General features: G+C 46.5%; 1 protein-coding gene across 3 annotated transcripts in view; it reads right to left on the bottom strand.

Annotated features, from left to right (window-relative positions):
* CHD3 (chromodomain helicase DNA binding protein 3) overlaps positions 1 to 15,081 on the bottom strand; it is an 813,321-nt gene extending 798,240 nt beyond the window's left edge. For all 3 annotated transcript variants that reach the window (XM_086946072.1, XM_086946074.1, XM_086946073.1), the window contains exon 1: positions 14,349 to 15,081. In XM_086946072.1, the coding sequence (XP_086802198.1) occupies positions 14,349 to 14,598 (250 nt within the window). In that variant the 5' untranslated portion in view covers positions 14,599 to 15,081. The remainder of the gene's footprint in view (positions 1 to 14,348) is intronic.
* Positions 15,082 to 16,302: the final 1,221 nt, after the last annotated feature.

Here is a 16,302-nt window from a genome sequence, read left to right as displayed (position 1 = left end):
TTAATTAATTCTTTAAATTCTGATTCCGTAGTTTACCAGGGCAATTGGGTATGGGGAAATCTGAACACAGTTTTGCATAAAGTATGTTTCCCTGACAAGGAGGGTCTTCCCCAAAGGACAGGGACCGATCTAGAAAACGAAGTATATGGATTAGGTAATTTTACACTCAACCTCATGATTCTGAATGTCCAGTCCGAAGCCGAACCAGTCTTGCCCGCTATGTCAGTATTACCAGTCAAAGGTGAATTATGTGTCAGAAAGAATGGTTCAGTACACCTAGGTCATAGTACATGTACTACTGTGATCGAATTCAGTGATAAAGGCAAGTCTACATTTAAGGCTTCCCGTCATTCCTATTTCATTTGTGGTCATACAGCATATATACGTTTACCTCTAGATTGGGATGGTACTTGTTACATTGCATTCCTTCTGCCACCTGTTTTCCTAGCCCCTCCTGATTATCATAGGGACTCCCATCTAGTACACAATAGACCCAAGAGAGATCTCCCGATTGTCGACTATACTGAAACGGCTTGGGAGCAATACACAGACTTTAATAAAGGCTTCTTTCCCTATTTAGGTGCTGTCTTTAATAGTAAATTGATACGTAAATTAACCAGAACCCTTGAAGCAGTAGTGAATGAAACTACTTCCGCCCTAGGCAACTTAACAGAGGAACAGACTGCTATGAGACTTGTCGTTCTTCAAAATCGTCTTGTTCTTGACGTCATCCTGGCCGATAGGGGCGGAGCCTGTAGAGTCATCGGATCAAGCTGCTGTGTTTTCATTCCAGAAAACGCACCATCAGTGTATAGAGCCATAACCCGTCTCCACAAGATTGCAAGTCAGATACACCAGAATCCAGGCACTTGGACTTCGTCCGGTTGGTTCTGGAGCGTGTTATCAGCCTGGGGATGGAAAGTCCTATCCTTCCTCGGAATAGCCCTTCTTATAGTATTCAGTTGTTGTTTATGTCTGCAATGTGGGCCAGCGATTTGCGGCTTGTGCGCCACATCATGTATTCCCCATTCAAGTCCACGTTCAAAATCCCGTCAGAAGAAGGCAGAGCAAATGATGTTATATGAACAAATTGATAGACTAATGAAGATCGATATATCATGAAGGGTCCGTAGGGGACAAGGAGGGAATGAGGTAATATGAATTTTTATGGTCAATTGTGTCCCCTAACGTAGACCCCAACGGCTCCATGTACATGCTTCAAGTACATGTATGTTCCCTCCACAACCAGCTATGAAGACGCAAATACATTTGCGTCCAACGTTAACATGTCCTCTTTCAGATCCACCATGAATGGGTCGAATATTCAGTTCCTAAGTATGCCGTGCCACCGTCTTTACATGGTGCACTTTCACGTTTTCCTGGCTCTGGCGAGCTAGGCCCTGATTTCTGCCATCGAGCCTTTTCTGCCTTCTGTCTCTGGAAGCTGCAGCCTGGACCTGCATCTGCATCCCTGACCTTTGCCTTACTCCCTGCGCGGTGAGCGGTGCCTGGCTCGGCCTGCTTGCCTGCCAAAACTGTATTTTGCCTTCAAGTTATCTGCTCCGCTCCTCGAAAATACATTCCTGTCTAGTGATTTAGGAAAACATCTTCCCAGCTGCAGAGCAAAGGGCCCGGCCTCTCTGTCTCCGTGCAAGTAATTCATTGCTACCGTTACCATGGTAGGCCCATGGCCCCTCGCATCTCACGTAGATACGTAGACACATATGCACGCACTAGCAGTCAGTATAGAATAGCCTCTGCCCGAGAGACCTTTCCTTCTAGATAATACAGTTCCTCAAACACAAGATACCAGATATGATTTGGGTTTAGGTTGTTCTGACACGCCAGACTTCTGTCTCCCCGTATAGCGCAAATGTCAAGTCCCCTTCACCCTCCAGTTCCACGTCAATCGCACGTCATGTTGCCTGCGCGCGCATCTAGCCCAATATTTCTGCTGACACTGTAGGATTTCTTCTATGGATCCACCCACCTGTGACATTTTCCTGTGACGTTTCTAGCACACACCTCCGTGTACACCCTCGTGCACGCCTTCTGTTACGCACATGTGTTCTTATCTCTTTTCTCTCAGCTGTTACGCCTTCTGTACCCATCACCACTGTATGCATTTACTATATATATTGTACTCTGTTAATAAAGCATTGTCTATCCCTTCCTGAACCTTCGTGATGGAACATGATACCTGGTTCGAACCAATTCCTTTTTAAGGAATAAAACCCTTATAAACTCAGATGCCACGGACTCTGCCTCTCATTTTTGATTGAGTTATTCTTATTGAACTTTACCGCATAGAAATTCAGCATAGGTAATTTTTATTTACCACAAGTCTCCCATCATCCAACCAGACAATGTAACCCTTCTAACACAGGAGGGGAAGTGAATACATATATATATATATATATATATGAATGTAATGTATGTATTACCCAGTGGCAGTCACCACTGGGTAGTATAGTTAGGTCAGCTGTTCCGCAGGAAGAACGTGTATTATGTTGCTAATAACGTTGGTACCATTGAACAAATCTCCACAAATCTTTCAAAAAAGGAGCTACTTTTTGACAAGTTTGTGCATGGAAAGTTTCAGGGTGATCGGTCAAGTAGGGGCAGAGATAAAAGGGGGGTCCCCAAAACACAAAATCCCCATGCATTTTTCATAGACTTTTTTAAGAAAGACTGCAGCAAAAGCTGCTGAACAGAATCACACCAAATTTAGCAGGATTCTAAATCTTGGTACTCAGATTGTGCTCTCAGCAGTGGGGAGATCCTTGGTTCACCCCAGCTGAGAACGCACAATGTCAGCAGTTCTGTATGCTGGAATTTTCAAGGCGCCTCTTGCTCAGAGACACTTTTCATCTTGAGTGTAGCTCTGGCATCCTGTACTACTTCTAGCCCATATCACTCCTGCCCAGAGATCTCTAGAAGATCAGGAACAACCGAGCCCAAGTCGTCCTTGTGGCTCCAGACTGGTCTTGGAGAGTTTGGTATCCTGAGTTGTTCAGCATGGTAATCAGTTCTCTGGTCAGGCTGCCTCTCTCTGGGAGTATCTTCCGGCACAACAGCAGGGGAAAATTCCCCACCTGAACCTGCCAACGTTCCGGCTTCATGCATGGAGATTGAGTGGCAACAGTTGACAACTTTCGACCTTCTGCCCGAATGTTGCAATTTTATCTTAGCAGCCAGGCATCCCCCTACAAAGATGGTATACACCTCCCACTGGGGCAAGTTGTGTCATGGTGTGCAGAAAAGCAAGTTGACCCTCTTTCTGCTCCCATTTCTTAGGTCCTTCTGCTTATTCTTTCTCTTGCCCAGCAGGGGCTCTGATTTTGGCACCTAAAAGGATGATCTTTCCGCCATCTCAGTGGTTGCCAGATCAGCCATCCCTTTTGAAAGGCCTGCAACACCTATTCTCACCGTCACCCTTCATCGTGCCACAGTGGGACCTTAATCTAGTGCTCACTTCCTGATGTGCACTCCTTTCAGCCACTGCATAACTCTCCTCTCAGGCTCCTTACCATCAAGACGGTCTTCCTTGTGGCAATAACATCCGCCCAGAGGGTCAGTGAGCTTCAGCCTTTGTCATCTAAGTCTCAGTACCTGAACATCTTCCCAGACAAGCTGGTTTTTCGCGCTAAAGCTTCCTTCCTGCCAAAATGTGTTACTTCATGTAGGCCACGCCATCATCCCACCTATCTTTGAATTTCTGCCGCATCCATCTAATGAAGAGGAGCGACTTCACTGATTGGACCCAAAAAGAGCATTGTCTTTCTACCTTGACCACACAAAAGAGTTACGGTTGGTCGACCAGCTCTTCATGAGGTAGGTCGGAGCGAAGAAGGGGAAGGCCGGGCAAAAAAGGACCATCTTCTGATGGATCATCCTATGTATTAAGATCTGCTACGCATTGGCCAAGAAGAAACCCCCTGACGGCTTGTGTGTTTATTCCAGCAAAGCTAAGGCTGTGACCACTGTGTTAGAATCTGGAATTCTGGTCATGGATATTTGCCAGGCAGTGATGTGGGCTTCTCTGCACACGTTCACGAAGCACAACTGCTTCAGGTCCATCAGGTCCGTTGTGACTAGCACTTTGCTGATTTGGTACTGCAGGACTATTTAGTGTGAAACAGTTTCGAAGACCCACCCCATAGAAGGTATTGCACAGGTATGTATTCTAAGGTAATGAATCAGCAGCTAAAAGTCTCTATCAGATGAACACTTTATCTGGTAAAGAATCTAGCTAGCCACAGAATCCATACAGACCCACCCATCCTCCCTGCTTTGCGAACGGATTTCTAGAGACATGAGTGTCCTTCTTTCAGGGCCCTAGCATTCCACACCTGTGGTCAGTGCTCTTCGTGGCTCTACACTTCTGGCATGACAAATCACAAAAAGAAACGGACGTCAGCGTGCTGGCGTCCCATGAACGCGAGACGTCTAGGTTTATAATTTTCTTTAGGCACAGTCCGCTTTTGGTTCAGACTACCCACCGGTCCTGCAATATTCATGATCCCTTCACTTAATTGACAGCCCTGAAGAGTCACATCTATGTTATAAAGTTATTTATATATCACGCACTGCTACTCGAGAGTGTTCTGGCGCGTAGGGGAAACAGTAATCAGGAGAGGCAGGAGGGACTAAATGGACTGTTTAAACAGATGAGTTTTTAGCCTTTTTTAAATATAGACAGTTCCTTGATATGCCGGAGATCCTCAGGGAGCGCATTCCAGAGCGTGGAGGCCTTGACTGTAAAGGACATCCCCCCCCAGGCGAGCTCTCCGAGATCTAGGGATCACCAGCAGTCTTTGCATAGCTGAACGCAAAGGACGGTTGGGAGTGTAGAGGGAGAGCCTGGAACTGATATAGGCAGGGCCCTGACCATGAAGTGCCTTGTGAGTCATAGTAAGAGCTTTATAATGCACACGCTGGGCAAAAGGTAACCAGTGCAAATCGCTCAGCTGCTTGCGCACGCTTAGGCATCTGGGGATGTTAAATACAAGCCTAACTGCTGCGTTCTGGATGACCTGTAATTTTACCAGACGGCACCCTGGAATGCCAAGGTAAAGGGCATTGGCATAATCCAGGCGTGCCAGTACTAGTGCCCTGACGCCCGTCTCCCTGGCAGCGCGGGGAAGCAAGGGAAAAAATCTTCTCAGGGCGTTTAGTGTGCCAAAGCACACCCCTGACAGACGCAAGATTTGTTCATGGAAGCCTAAGTCGCCCCCAAACCAAATTCCCAGGTTTTTTGCTACACCGCAATCTCCTGAAGGGCAAGGAAATCTGGGAGGCCAGAGAGACTCTCTAAAGGCAGGTGGGAAATGACCATAGAGGAGCACCTCAGATTTCTCTTCATTACATTTCAGGCTGGCCTGGGCCAGCCAAGAAAAGACCGCTGATAAGCAGCGATGGGCCACCTCCGTTTGCAGATCATCCCCCTTCCAGGTAAAGAGAAGCTGGGTGTCATCAGCATAAGCCATAATTTTGGCACCCAGCTTCTCCGCCAGACCGATCAGGGGGGTAAGGTAGACATTGAACAAAATCTAGACATGACATCTAGACATGGTGTGACAAAGCATGTGTCGGCTGTTTATGTTTTGTTGTACTGATCAAGTTGAAATACATCACTTTTCAAATGAAACATAGGATGTCGATCTCTGTCTTTTCTAAATACAAACAGTGAAGAAAACATTTGGGGTTTTATCAACCGTCATTACTCTTGAAAACGTGTGCACAGGATTTTGTACATTATTTATTGTATGGGTTTTCCCACAATCTGGCAGGGGTTGTTTTTTGTCCTCTGGGTTTGTTTCCCCTGACCTCTTTGCACCGTGGCTCTTTAAATACTGTGTTCTTTGACCTACATATGTACGCGCTAGAGCGCCAATTCTTCCTGCATCTAACTCAAACCCATCATACCGACTCAGGACAGAGTCTAGGACACTTGGAGGTGACCAGGAGGCACAGAAGTACAATGTCGAACCTTGGCAGGGAGCTCAGGAGAGTTGACGAGGACCTTGTTGCTGCAGCTGAGGAGACCAGGAGCTGTGCACGAGCTCCCCCATGTTGGATGTCGGTATCTAGTTGGTCAGTGTCCGGCGGAAGCACCAACAAGCCTTGGTAGCTTCAATAGGCGTGAGAGAAGAAAAGATGTATTTGTTGTGACCAGCAATGTACAAGGGACTCTCCAAGTGCAGGAGAGTCAAAGCAGGCCCCAAGCAATCAGGGGAGCTCACCAAGGCAGGAGAATACCCTCGACAGGGCCCACAGGCCAAAGGCACACGAATCACAAGAGGACCTCAGACAGTTCATATAAGATGTAGGCCCACGTACAAGGGATGCAGTGAGGACATTGATTTTCGAGGGATGAGGTGCTGGAGGCTGGAGATTCTTGCAGCCCGAAGATCTCAGGAGTGCAGCGCCAACAAGACTTGGCAACAGTAAGTCAACAAGGTGCACTGGGGTTTGGTCCCAGCGACTCTGACAGGGATACTGTTCTCCAAATTGCAAATTAGACCGGTCAGGCCTCTGGAGAGCCAAATAACCATCACCTGTGTTGCTCAGCCTCGGGAATTCAAGAGGACGACAGGAGCAGCAGACAGGTCAGCTTCGTTGTGGTGCCTGCAGATGCAGGGCAGTGACTACTTCACTCCAAGGGATAATTCTTCAGATGTCCTTGATGCCCACAGGTCTTCTGGAGAACTTGAGCGAAGCACAGACACAGACAAGGCAGAACACTTGAACAGCGAGACCAGGCGCCACAGGACTCATCCTTGATGCAGTCTTTGTTCCTGTTGAAGTCCAGCAAAGTCTAAGTGTCCAGACGGTCGAAGAGTGTCTTGGTTTCAAAGGCGAGTCTTGTTCCACAACTTATCTGAGAACCCACCCACAGGGGAGCCCTTAAATATCCACTGAAAGAGTTGGAATGACTCGGGTCCCTCCCAGAGGAGGGGCTTGGCAGAAGGGAGAATATTCGCCTGTCCTTTTTTCCAGTATAGAACCAGGGGTTCCTGAACTGGCTCAAACCGGTATATGTAAGAAAGGCACCAAATGTGCCCTTCAATGCAGTCTGCTGGTGCTGAAAGGTGCACCCTCCCCAGCCCAATACAATAAGCCCTGTCTGGGAGGTGGTCATACCTCCCTGTGACAGGAAACCTATTGTTCTTCCTTCCCCTGCTCGAGCTCAGCTCAGCAACAGGAGGGAAGAATTGTGTCTGTGGTTGGCAGCAGCACTATCTTGCTGGCAGAGCGTAAAAGGCTGTAGCCCGGAGTACAGGGGGATCCCCTAGGGGGCCCCCCAGTACATGGGATCTTACCTCCAACACCGAATCAGCATTTGGGTATGATTCCAACATGTTGAATACCACACATGACTTAATTGTCAACAATAAAAATCTCTTGGAGAAATCAATTCATTCAACCCTTCCACACTACACTTCTTTTGGTCTCATGCACCCCTCCACATCCGTCTTATTTGCAGAAACAGGACAGGACGTGGGATGAGCCATTGTTAACTGTGGCAAAACATGGGTATCAACAGGTGGTAACCTGAGGGACCTGGAGGGCTGTTTAGCCTCTGTGGCCATGTCCTGGAACTTGGACTTTGAGCCTAATATATAGGACTTTATTGAAGGGTAGTGTGCCCACTGAACAGCAACGTGAGGCCTTCAGTATTTGCACTCATGATCATATGCTCCGAATAGATATGGGAGCAATAAATAATAAAGATAAATATTAATTCCTAAAGCTCAAGTGGGTTAGACCAGCTTTGTCGGTCTTTAGAGTGCCTCTCCTTAGAAAACAGTTGGCAAACACTGCAAATTCGCTTACAGGGATAAAAATATCTATTGTTGTCCTGAAGAAGGTGGTTCTATTCTGTCAACCCACCGAAACGCGTCAACGCTCTCTTTTTTCTGTTAAATTTGAGACAGTGAGCTACATGTCAAAAAATGCCTAGATAACAATATTTATCTATTGATTCCTTCAAATTAACAAGCTTTTAATGACAAATGTGTGTCTTGTGTATTGTCTCTCTTGATACAGTGTATTTGTGATATTTTTGTGTAATATATTTTTATTATTGGATTCTTAGATTGTTTTATAATACCTTCATTTTACATAAATTGTATGAACTATTTAATTCAGAGTGATATATTAAATACTGTTAAGAATTGTCATTTGGGTCCCTTTCGAAGACGGGTGTGGAAGGGTGCATGAGACCGAAAGAAGTGTGGTGTGGAACTGTTGAATGAATTGATTTCTCCAAGAGATTTTTATTGTTGACAATTAGGTTGTATATGGAAACCTGTATCTTGGAGTAGCGGGCCTCTCTGCTTTAGATTGGGATACCAAACATGACCAGGTTTGGCACAGCCATTATATATTTAGACATCTTGTAATGACTGATGTCCACTATATGTCTTAAAATGTCTGATCGCACTTCCAAAGCCTGGAGAATCAACTCTGGGTTTGTAGGGGTGGCCTGCTCATGCAGGGGCACCCAAGCACTTATAACCAAGCACCCTGCCATCAGGACTGAAGAACCTACCATAGGAGTGACTTATAGGTTTTAAGTATAGTGACTTCAGATATAGGGTAATGTATATCTTTCGTGAGAGGTGCAAGCACCACCTCACACAGATTGCAATGGCAGGTCTGTAGTCTGAGATGAGGTGGATTACCATCGGTGGCACAATACATACTGTAGCCTATGGGATACCCCTGGTGTACCTATGCCCTGGGTAACTTGGTATCATATACTAGGGACTGATAAGGGTACACCAGTAGCCAATTGTGGAGGTACAAAAGTACTTACCAAAGCCATTTTGGGAGGGGGAGCACAGATGCACAGCACAGCAAACTACAGTCAAAATACACTGACACTATGCAAAAAGTGGAGGGTAGCCATGAAAGCAGACCCTACTTTCCTACACTACATATGGGCTACAGGAAAGTAGCATCTGCTTTTATGGTTACCCCCACTTTTTGCCTGGTGCTATTCTGTTTTTGACTAGTCTGACTGGGATCCTGCTAACCAGGACCCCAGTCTCTGTTCTTCTCCCCAAAATCGGCTATGGTAACTACTTGGGTAAACCCCAGATTGGCTACTGGTGTACTCCTATAAGTCTCTAGTATATGGTATGCAGGGCATCCATACATCAGGGGTCCCCCATGGGCTGAAGCATTTATTATGCCACCCATAAGCGACCACTCAAACTGTGACTACAGGCCTGCAATTGCAGCCTGTGTAAGCTGGTGCAAGCATCTCTTACGACAGGTATAAGTTTTCTTATATCTGAGGTTACTGAACTTAAAACCTATAAGTCACCCCTAAGGCAGGCCTTTCAGTCCTGAAAGTAGGGTGCTCGGTTCTAAGTGTGAGGGTACCCCTGGATGAGCAGGGCACCCTGACAAACTTCGGAGTCCATTCTCCCGGGTTGTAAGTGCATCAGTCATTACGACATATAGAGTGGCCTTGCGTCATTACGCGATGACCATCTCTAAACTGGCTGTAATGAACCCTGTCATGTTTGGTATAAAAAATGTTGGAATCATACCCCCACACCGTAAATGGTGGGGAGGTATGATTCCATGCACTGTAAAGCTCCTTTGGGATGCCCTCAGTGCTCCCGGTACCAGTCTTCCAGCACTGGACAGCAAGCTACTGCTACTGCCGACCAGAGACATGTTTCTGCCCTTCTGTTGCTGAGCCAAGCTTGAGCATGGGAAGGAAGAACAATAGATATCCTGTCACAGGGAGGTGTGATCACCTCCCAGACAGGGTTTAGTGTATTGGGGCAGGGTGTGGGCGCTTGCCAGCACCACTGCGCCTGCTTGAAGGGCCCATCAGGTGCCCTCCTTGCATACTAAAGTTTAAACCAGTTCAGGGAGCCGTTGGATCCTGCTCTGGCGTGAAACTGGACAAAGGACATGGGAGTATACTCCCCCACAGTCCCGCCCCTCCTCTGGATCGTTCCTACCCTTTCCTTAGGGTACTTAAGAGCCTACCTGATGATGGGTCCCTAGATTCATCTTGGGACAAGATTCAGATCATGACACCACTTCATCTTGGACTGTCTGGGCACTCTGGACTTCACTGGGCTCTGCTCTGGGCACCGATTTGGCAACTGGGAAGACTCCTGCTGCTCCTGGTCTCGTTCTCCTGCTCGTCTGCTGCAACGTCTGTGCCTGTGCTCCATACAGGATCCTTCTAAGGTCTGTGGACATCCAAGACACCTGAGAGAATCTCCCTTGAAGTGAGGAGTCACTTCCCTGCATCTGCCAGCACAGCAACCAAGTTGACTGGTCTTCTGCTCCTGGGCTCCCATGGACTCCAAAAGGCTCAGCAATACAGGTGGTGGTTCTAAGACTCCCTAAGGGCCTGCACTGTCTTCTCACTGAGTTTGAGGCCGGTATCCCTCGTCAGAACTGCAGGGACTAAACCCCTGTGCACCTCGTCGACTTGCCGTTGTCAAGGCTTGTTGGCACTCTTCGTCAGAGATCTTCGGGCTGCAAGAGTCTCCAGCCTCAAGCATCTCCACTGACTAAGAGCTCCGTCCTTACCACATCCCTGCTGGAGACTTGCTGCTGCTGTGAGGACGGGAGCCCAGCCCCCAGCCACCACACACCTCAAACTGCTGCAAAACCCAGCAGGTAAATCGCAGGGTTTAGCCTGCACTGAGAATAAGAGTTTAAATGTGTGCAGACATATCTGCTGTGCACTCTAAAACTTTTTTCCCCGGGGATAAGAGACATAGTTGCACATTTGGTATATAGGAATATTTGAGCTATCTACACCAGTGCCTAATCCTATAGTGTGTTGGGGGGTTGCATATATGGAATTTAGATCATATCGAAGGGTGAATGCAGGGAGGATAACAGGAGGAAGGGAGTGTAGCACCTCACCCTTTAACGCAGCTTAGTTTGCAAACCTATGACTGATTTTCATTGAATTCTGTAACATTAAGTACTGCTGCATGATTTAAAGTACTTTCTTTAAGGATTAGCACTGGGCTGGACATTACATTTTTTGTCTGTTGGTTAACTGTAAAGTTCTGGGGCCTTATTTATGAAGGTCTTGCGCCGCCGGTGCGTCACTTTTAAAATGGGATAAAGTGACGTACCAGTGGCACAAGGCCTTCATAAATGAGGACCCTGAGCTTTTGCCCCACACTACCTCTCTGAGAAGCCTATAGGTGCTTTCCCTCACTACTCAGTGTGGAGAAGTGTGGCTCAGGGGTTAGAGGCGGCAGACCCGGAAGCTGAGATCGGCCCTGGACCAGGGTTCAATTCCCCGCCTCGGCGGGTCTTGGGCTCAAAAATTCCACGGACTTGATAATTCTCGCTCCGGTGCCTTCTCGACTCACAGGTTCACACTCTGCGACTCTGGGCAAGAGCTTGCTTAATCTCCACAACGGCCCCTCGCGGCGGGATGCCTGGCTTTCACCTTGTGGATACCCTGCCGGGGTTATCTCACAGGGGAATACCAGGACGGGTTCCCTAAGCAAGCGCCGGGAAACCCTTTGTGGGTAGCTGTGCGCTATATAAGCTCAAATACATTTACATTTACATTTACTCAGATTCTAGAGAGTAAAGGGTTTTACTTGCCCGGGTTTTCAGAGCTATTGAAGGATTGACCCCAGAGACAATAGGCCATACCTATCACAGTTGGGGCCCAGTAGCCCCCCCCCCGTCTGCACTGTACACCCCCACGCTCCACGGGGTCTGACAACTGAGCTGTCAGAATAGAGCTCCTCTAATCCTATACAATAGAGTAAAAGCATGAATGACTTCAATGAGAAGTTGATTTATGTGTTCAACAAAGTAAATGTAATTACCAAATGACAAATACCCAAAAGCTGTAAAACTTGCATGCAAGTAGTAAAATGTTGCTAAACCTCCTGTGATTCTGGGCAAATCACTTAATCTCCCCATGCCTAACAAAATGAATGTGTGTCCTCAAGTAACGTAACTAGGGCTATGTAAAGCGCTCCGATACCTGGTTCGGTTCGGTTCGGGTCAAGTTCGCGCTATGTAAAACTCTGCAAAAAAAAAAAGTCAGGTTACCATTGCTCATCAAACTCGTGTCCCCAACAGTGACAGGTCTGTGCGTCACCTACAGTGACAGTTTGTGTGCAAAAAGTTTGGGGACATGATGTATGTGTGGCAGCCCTACCAGGAGCTAGCTGGCGGTGAAGCACAGTGTTTATGTCAGAGTGTGCGCATGGCTGAAGGCTGTATTTGGTTAGCTGGGCATTTAGGTTATGTAAAGAAAAATGTGTCCCTAAAGGTGTGAGCAAAAGGGTCTAGATGTAAGAGGGAAATGTTTGAGCATGTTTTAAAACTGTGACTGCAGTGCTGTGACAGATGGGGCCTGAGCAAGCTGCGCTGTAAATGTGCAGGCAGGCCCCAAGCCCCCCCCCACCACCTCCCACGTGTGTCAGCCTGAGGCTCATCAAACGCTTGTCCTTAAAAGTGACAGGCTGTTTCTGTCCTTAAAAGTGACAGTTTGTGCGCAGAAAGTTTGGGGACATGATGGATCTGTGACAGAAGAAGGAATAACCAAGCCCAGGCTGGGTTCAAATTTCCCAAGAAGAATGTGAAACATGATAACACGACAGACAGGAAATAAAGCATGCACCCCCAACACACAAGCCCAATGCTGCGAAGTTTAAAAACTGTGAATGCTTCAGCAGCCAACAGATGCTTTTACCCGCAAAGCTTTGTTGGGAAATTTGAGCCCAGCCTGGGCTTGGTTTTTCCCTCTTCTGTCACACATCCATCATGTCCCCAAACTTTCTGCGCACGAACTGTCACTTTTAAGGACAGAGACAGCCTGTCACTTTTAAGGACAGAAACAGCCTGTCACTTTTAAGGACAAGCGTTTGATGAGCCTCAGGCTGACACACGTGGGGGTGGGGAGCTTGGGGCCTGCCTGAACATTCACAGCTCAGCTTGCTCAGGCCCCATCTGTCACGTGTTGTGACAGATGGGGCCTGGCCGAGCTGTGAACATGAGGCAGGCACCCCCACGTGTGTCAGCCTGAGGCTCATCAAATGCTTGTCCTTAAAAGTGACAGGCTGTCTCTGTCCTTAAAAGTGACAGTTCGTGCGCAGAAAGTTTGGGGACATGATGGATGTGTGACAGAAGAGGGAAAAACCAAGCCCAGACTGGGATCAAATTTCTCAACAAAGTGTTGCGGGTTAAAGCATCTGTTGGCTGCTGAAGCATCTGGGGGTCACAGATTGCCACAATGTCATGTAGGCGCAACCTTTCATCTACTTAAGAAGGTGAATTGTAGCCCCATATTAATAAACAGTTACATTTGTGGCTAGTATCAATTTGTAACAGTAACTGTGTCAACCATACGAAAAATAAAAACGTTTATATCGTACTTGTTGCATGTTGTGTGAAGGTAGGAGTTTTTGCATTTTGCATTTAATAGCTACATTGAATAAATGAATAAATACTTGTCGCACCACTCAGGTTGCAAAGCATCACAGGTTGCAAAGCATCAGTACACGCGCAACACCTTCCCTGTCCTATTCGTTGTCAGTATTCCTGTATTATCTTTTTGTGAGATGAAAGCAAAGTAACTTATCGACCAGAACACGAGTTAAAAAATGAAGTACAAAAATAAGACTAAGCATGTACTTCACAGTGAGGAAAAGTCTGGTGTTTTACGGTAATAGAGAAGAGAATGTCGGATTAAAAAACAATATTTTGAAAAGAGAATACCTGCCAAAAAAAGACAGCGTTTCAAATATATATCTTATTGCCATAATGACAATTCTAGCATGCAACACGTATAGGGAATGTCAAAAACACAACTGAAGACACAGCTATAAAAAAAACACAAATAATGAACACTCCAAAAATAAAACAAAAAGTACAAAATGCCTTCTTTGCCGGGAGGAAGCACACCAGAGTGTCTGTCCTTTCAGAGAACGAGGATCACACACGCATTAAGCAAAGCCGCCGTGTCTGGGCACCCCTCGCGGCGCGCCTCGCCTCCTGTCAGGGATTCCTACTTAACCGCCCCGGGGCGCGCGCGAGGGGTCAGTAAGAGCGCGAGGCCAACAGGCGGTGGGGGGCGAGGGGGGTCGCGACCGCTGCCGAGGTGACGGTTTCTAACAAGGGGGGCGGCGTGAGACACATTTGAGAGAAGCAAAAAAAAAGTGCGTGTCTAAACCTGGCTTCTGATCTAGGCGCGCGCTGCTGGTGTTGTCCCTCTCTGCAGAGCGAAAAGGGGTCCCTTGAAACCGTCGGCCCAACGGTCACCCCGCGCGCCTGCCCTCCTGGAACGTTCAGTCGCTTAGGCAAAGCTTGTCGCGGCTTACCTGGTGTCGTCGCCTCGACGGCCGGGGTTTCCTCCTCCGGGTCCTCGGCGGGCGCCGGCGGGAGCGGGGAGTAGAGCTCCTCCGGGCTGTCGGGTCGCCTCACCTCAGCCTCTCGCTCCTCGTCTTCCTCATCGTCCTCCCGATCATCGTCCTCTTCTTCTTCTTCCTCCTCCTCGGCTTCTTCTTCCCCCTCCTCGGACACCACCATCTCCTCCTCGTCGTCGTCCTCGTCCCTCAGCGGGGAAGACATCCCCGAGGCGCCGGTCCCACACCCCCGTGGCTGCCTTGTCTCCTCTCCCTTTTCCCCTTTCGCAGACCTGGCTTGTAAAATACGTATAAACAAAACCTCCCTACACTGACAAAATCAACGCTATTTACAAATAAAGTCTGAAGCTTACTTGAATTTACTAATCTGTCTCCTTACAACAAAACAAGTCTTATTTAAATTCCAGAAAAAGGGGCGCTTCTGAATATTTTTTTACAGACCGAAACAAAGATGGCCGCCCTTAAATTATATTTAAACAACCCCCCCTCCGTAAAGAAAAAAAAACCTTTTGACAAAATGGCTGGCTTAATATTTCTCGCCCCCACCCTTCAAAAACAATCCGAAATTCAATCAGACGAATCCGTTTCCTTTTCTTCTTGATACTGAATGTCCGGAATTAACCTGCAGCAATCATGCAATCACCTCTTTTCATCTGGTTATTGCACAGATTAAATATTGTATGTATGTAAATGTATATATATTTTCTCAGGAGTGGGGGCAGTAGGAGGAATGATTTCTGCATAAAACAAAGATGGCTGCTGTAAATTATTTTCCCACAGCCCCCCCCCCCCCAACCAAAGCTCTATAAAGAATAATGGGGAGGGTGGGGGGAGTAATCAGCAGTCTTGTTTAGTCTGACATCAGCATACATTGTTAAAGGTTAACTAGTTACATACTAGTATTTTCTTAACTAGTACACAGAAGAAGGGAGAAACCGGTTTTAAAAAAAATATTATACACACTTAGAAGGGAGTGGTTCCTTTTGCTGCAGGCACCGAATAATGTGCTTTGGTTTTTAACTAAAATTCATACATTTGGAAACGCTTTATGGCCTTTCCAACTAACTGTTTCTGGTGTTTAAAAAACAAAGCATTGCTTGTGCTAGGTGGAATTTCCTTTTTCCTGAAGGATTTGCTTATTTTTATAGCAATTCCTTTTATGTTCTAAGCTGAGCAATAAACATGTGGACAAAGGTTGTAGAAAAACAAACAGATTTTTTGGTTACTTATTTTCTGTCACAGATGACATGGCTTTAATTTAATGTCTGGAAGGGTTGAATACATTTTTATTCCATAAAAGGCATGTGTGTATTGTGAAATGAGAATGTCCTTCCATTTTTTTTTAATTTATAAAACTCTCTTTCCAAATGTCATAATTTTATTAGCAGCAGTAGGCTCGAAACATTTCACAGTGCACCTGTGTGGCAGAGATTACCACCTTAGAAACAGGGAGGCAAAATTTGGCACAGATTTACCCCAAAAAATACCATTACAATATGGTATTGAGTCGGTGTTTCAGGAAGATTTGGAACTTGGCTCTAAAAAAGTACCTGTAGTTCAGGTTTTGAACATAGGTACTGTTTTGTAGGGAGTTCACTATGTCCTTCCTTTAACTCCACTCACACCACACATAAAGACATATTCACAAATGCATTTTTCAGTACATAGAGTACTACAAGAACACTACTTTATGTATTTTTACATACCGTTGTGAACTAGCCCAAAACATCCAAAATGGAAATAAGATGGGACTATTTAAAGGCTCCTCATATTCAGTTGGTACAAATACAAAAGATTGTACTGTCTTTGCACTTTTATTACTAGGGAATTGAATGTTTTAGGGACAGATTCACAAAGGCATGTAAAAGTATGTTAAAAAAGTAGTCCTGTAGTACTGCTTTCCCTTCTT

Source organism: Lissotriton vulgaris, chromosome 12, assembly GCF_964263255.1.
Source record: "Lissotriton vulgaris chromosome 12, aLisVul1.2, whole genome shotgun sequence".
NCBI classification, from domain to species: Eukaryota; Metazoa; Chordata; class Amphibia; order Caudata; family Salamandridae; genus Lissotriton; species Lissotriton vulgaris.
The sequence above is the reverse complement of the archived record's forward strand: the minus strand, read 5'-3'. Positions and strand labels throughout refer to the sequence as shown.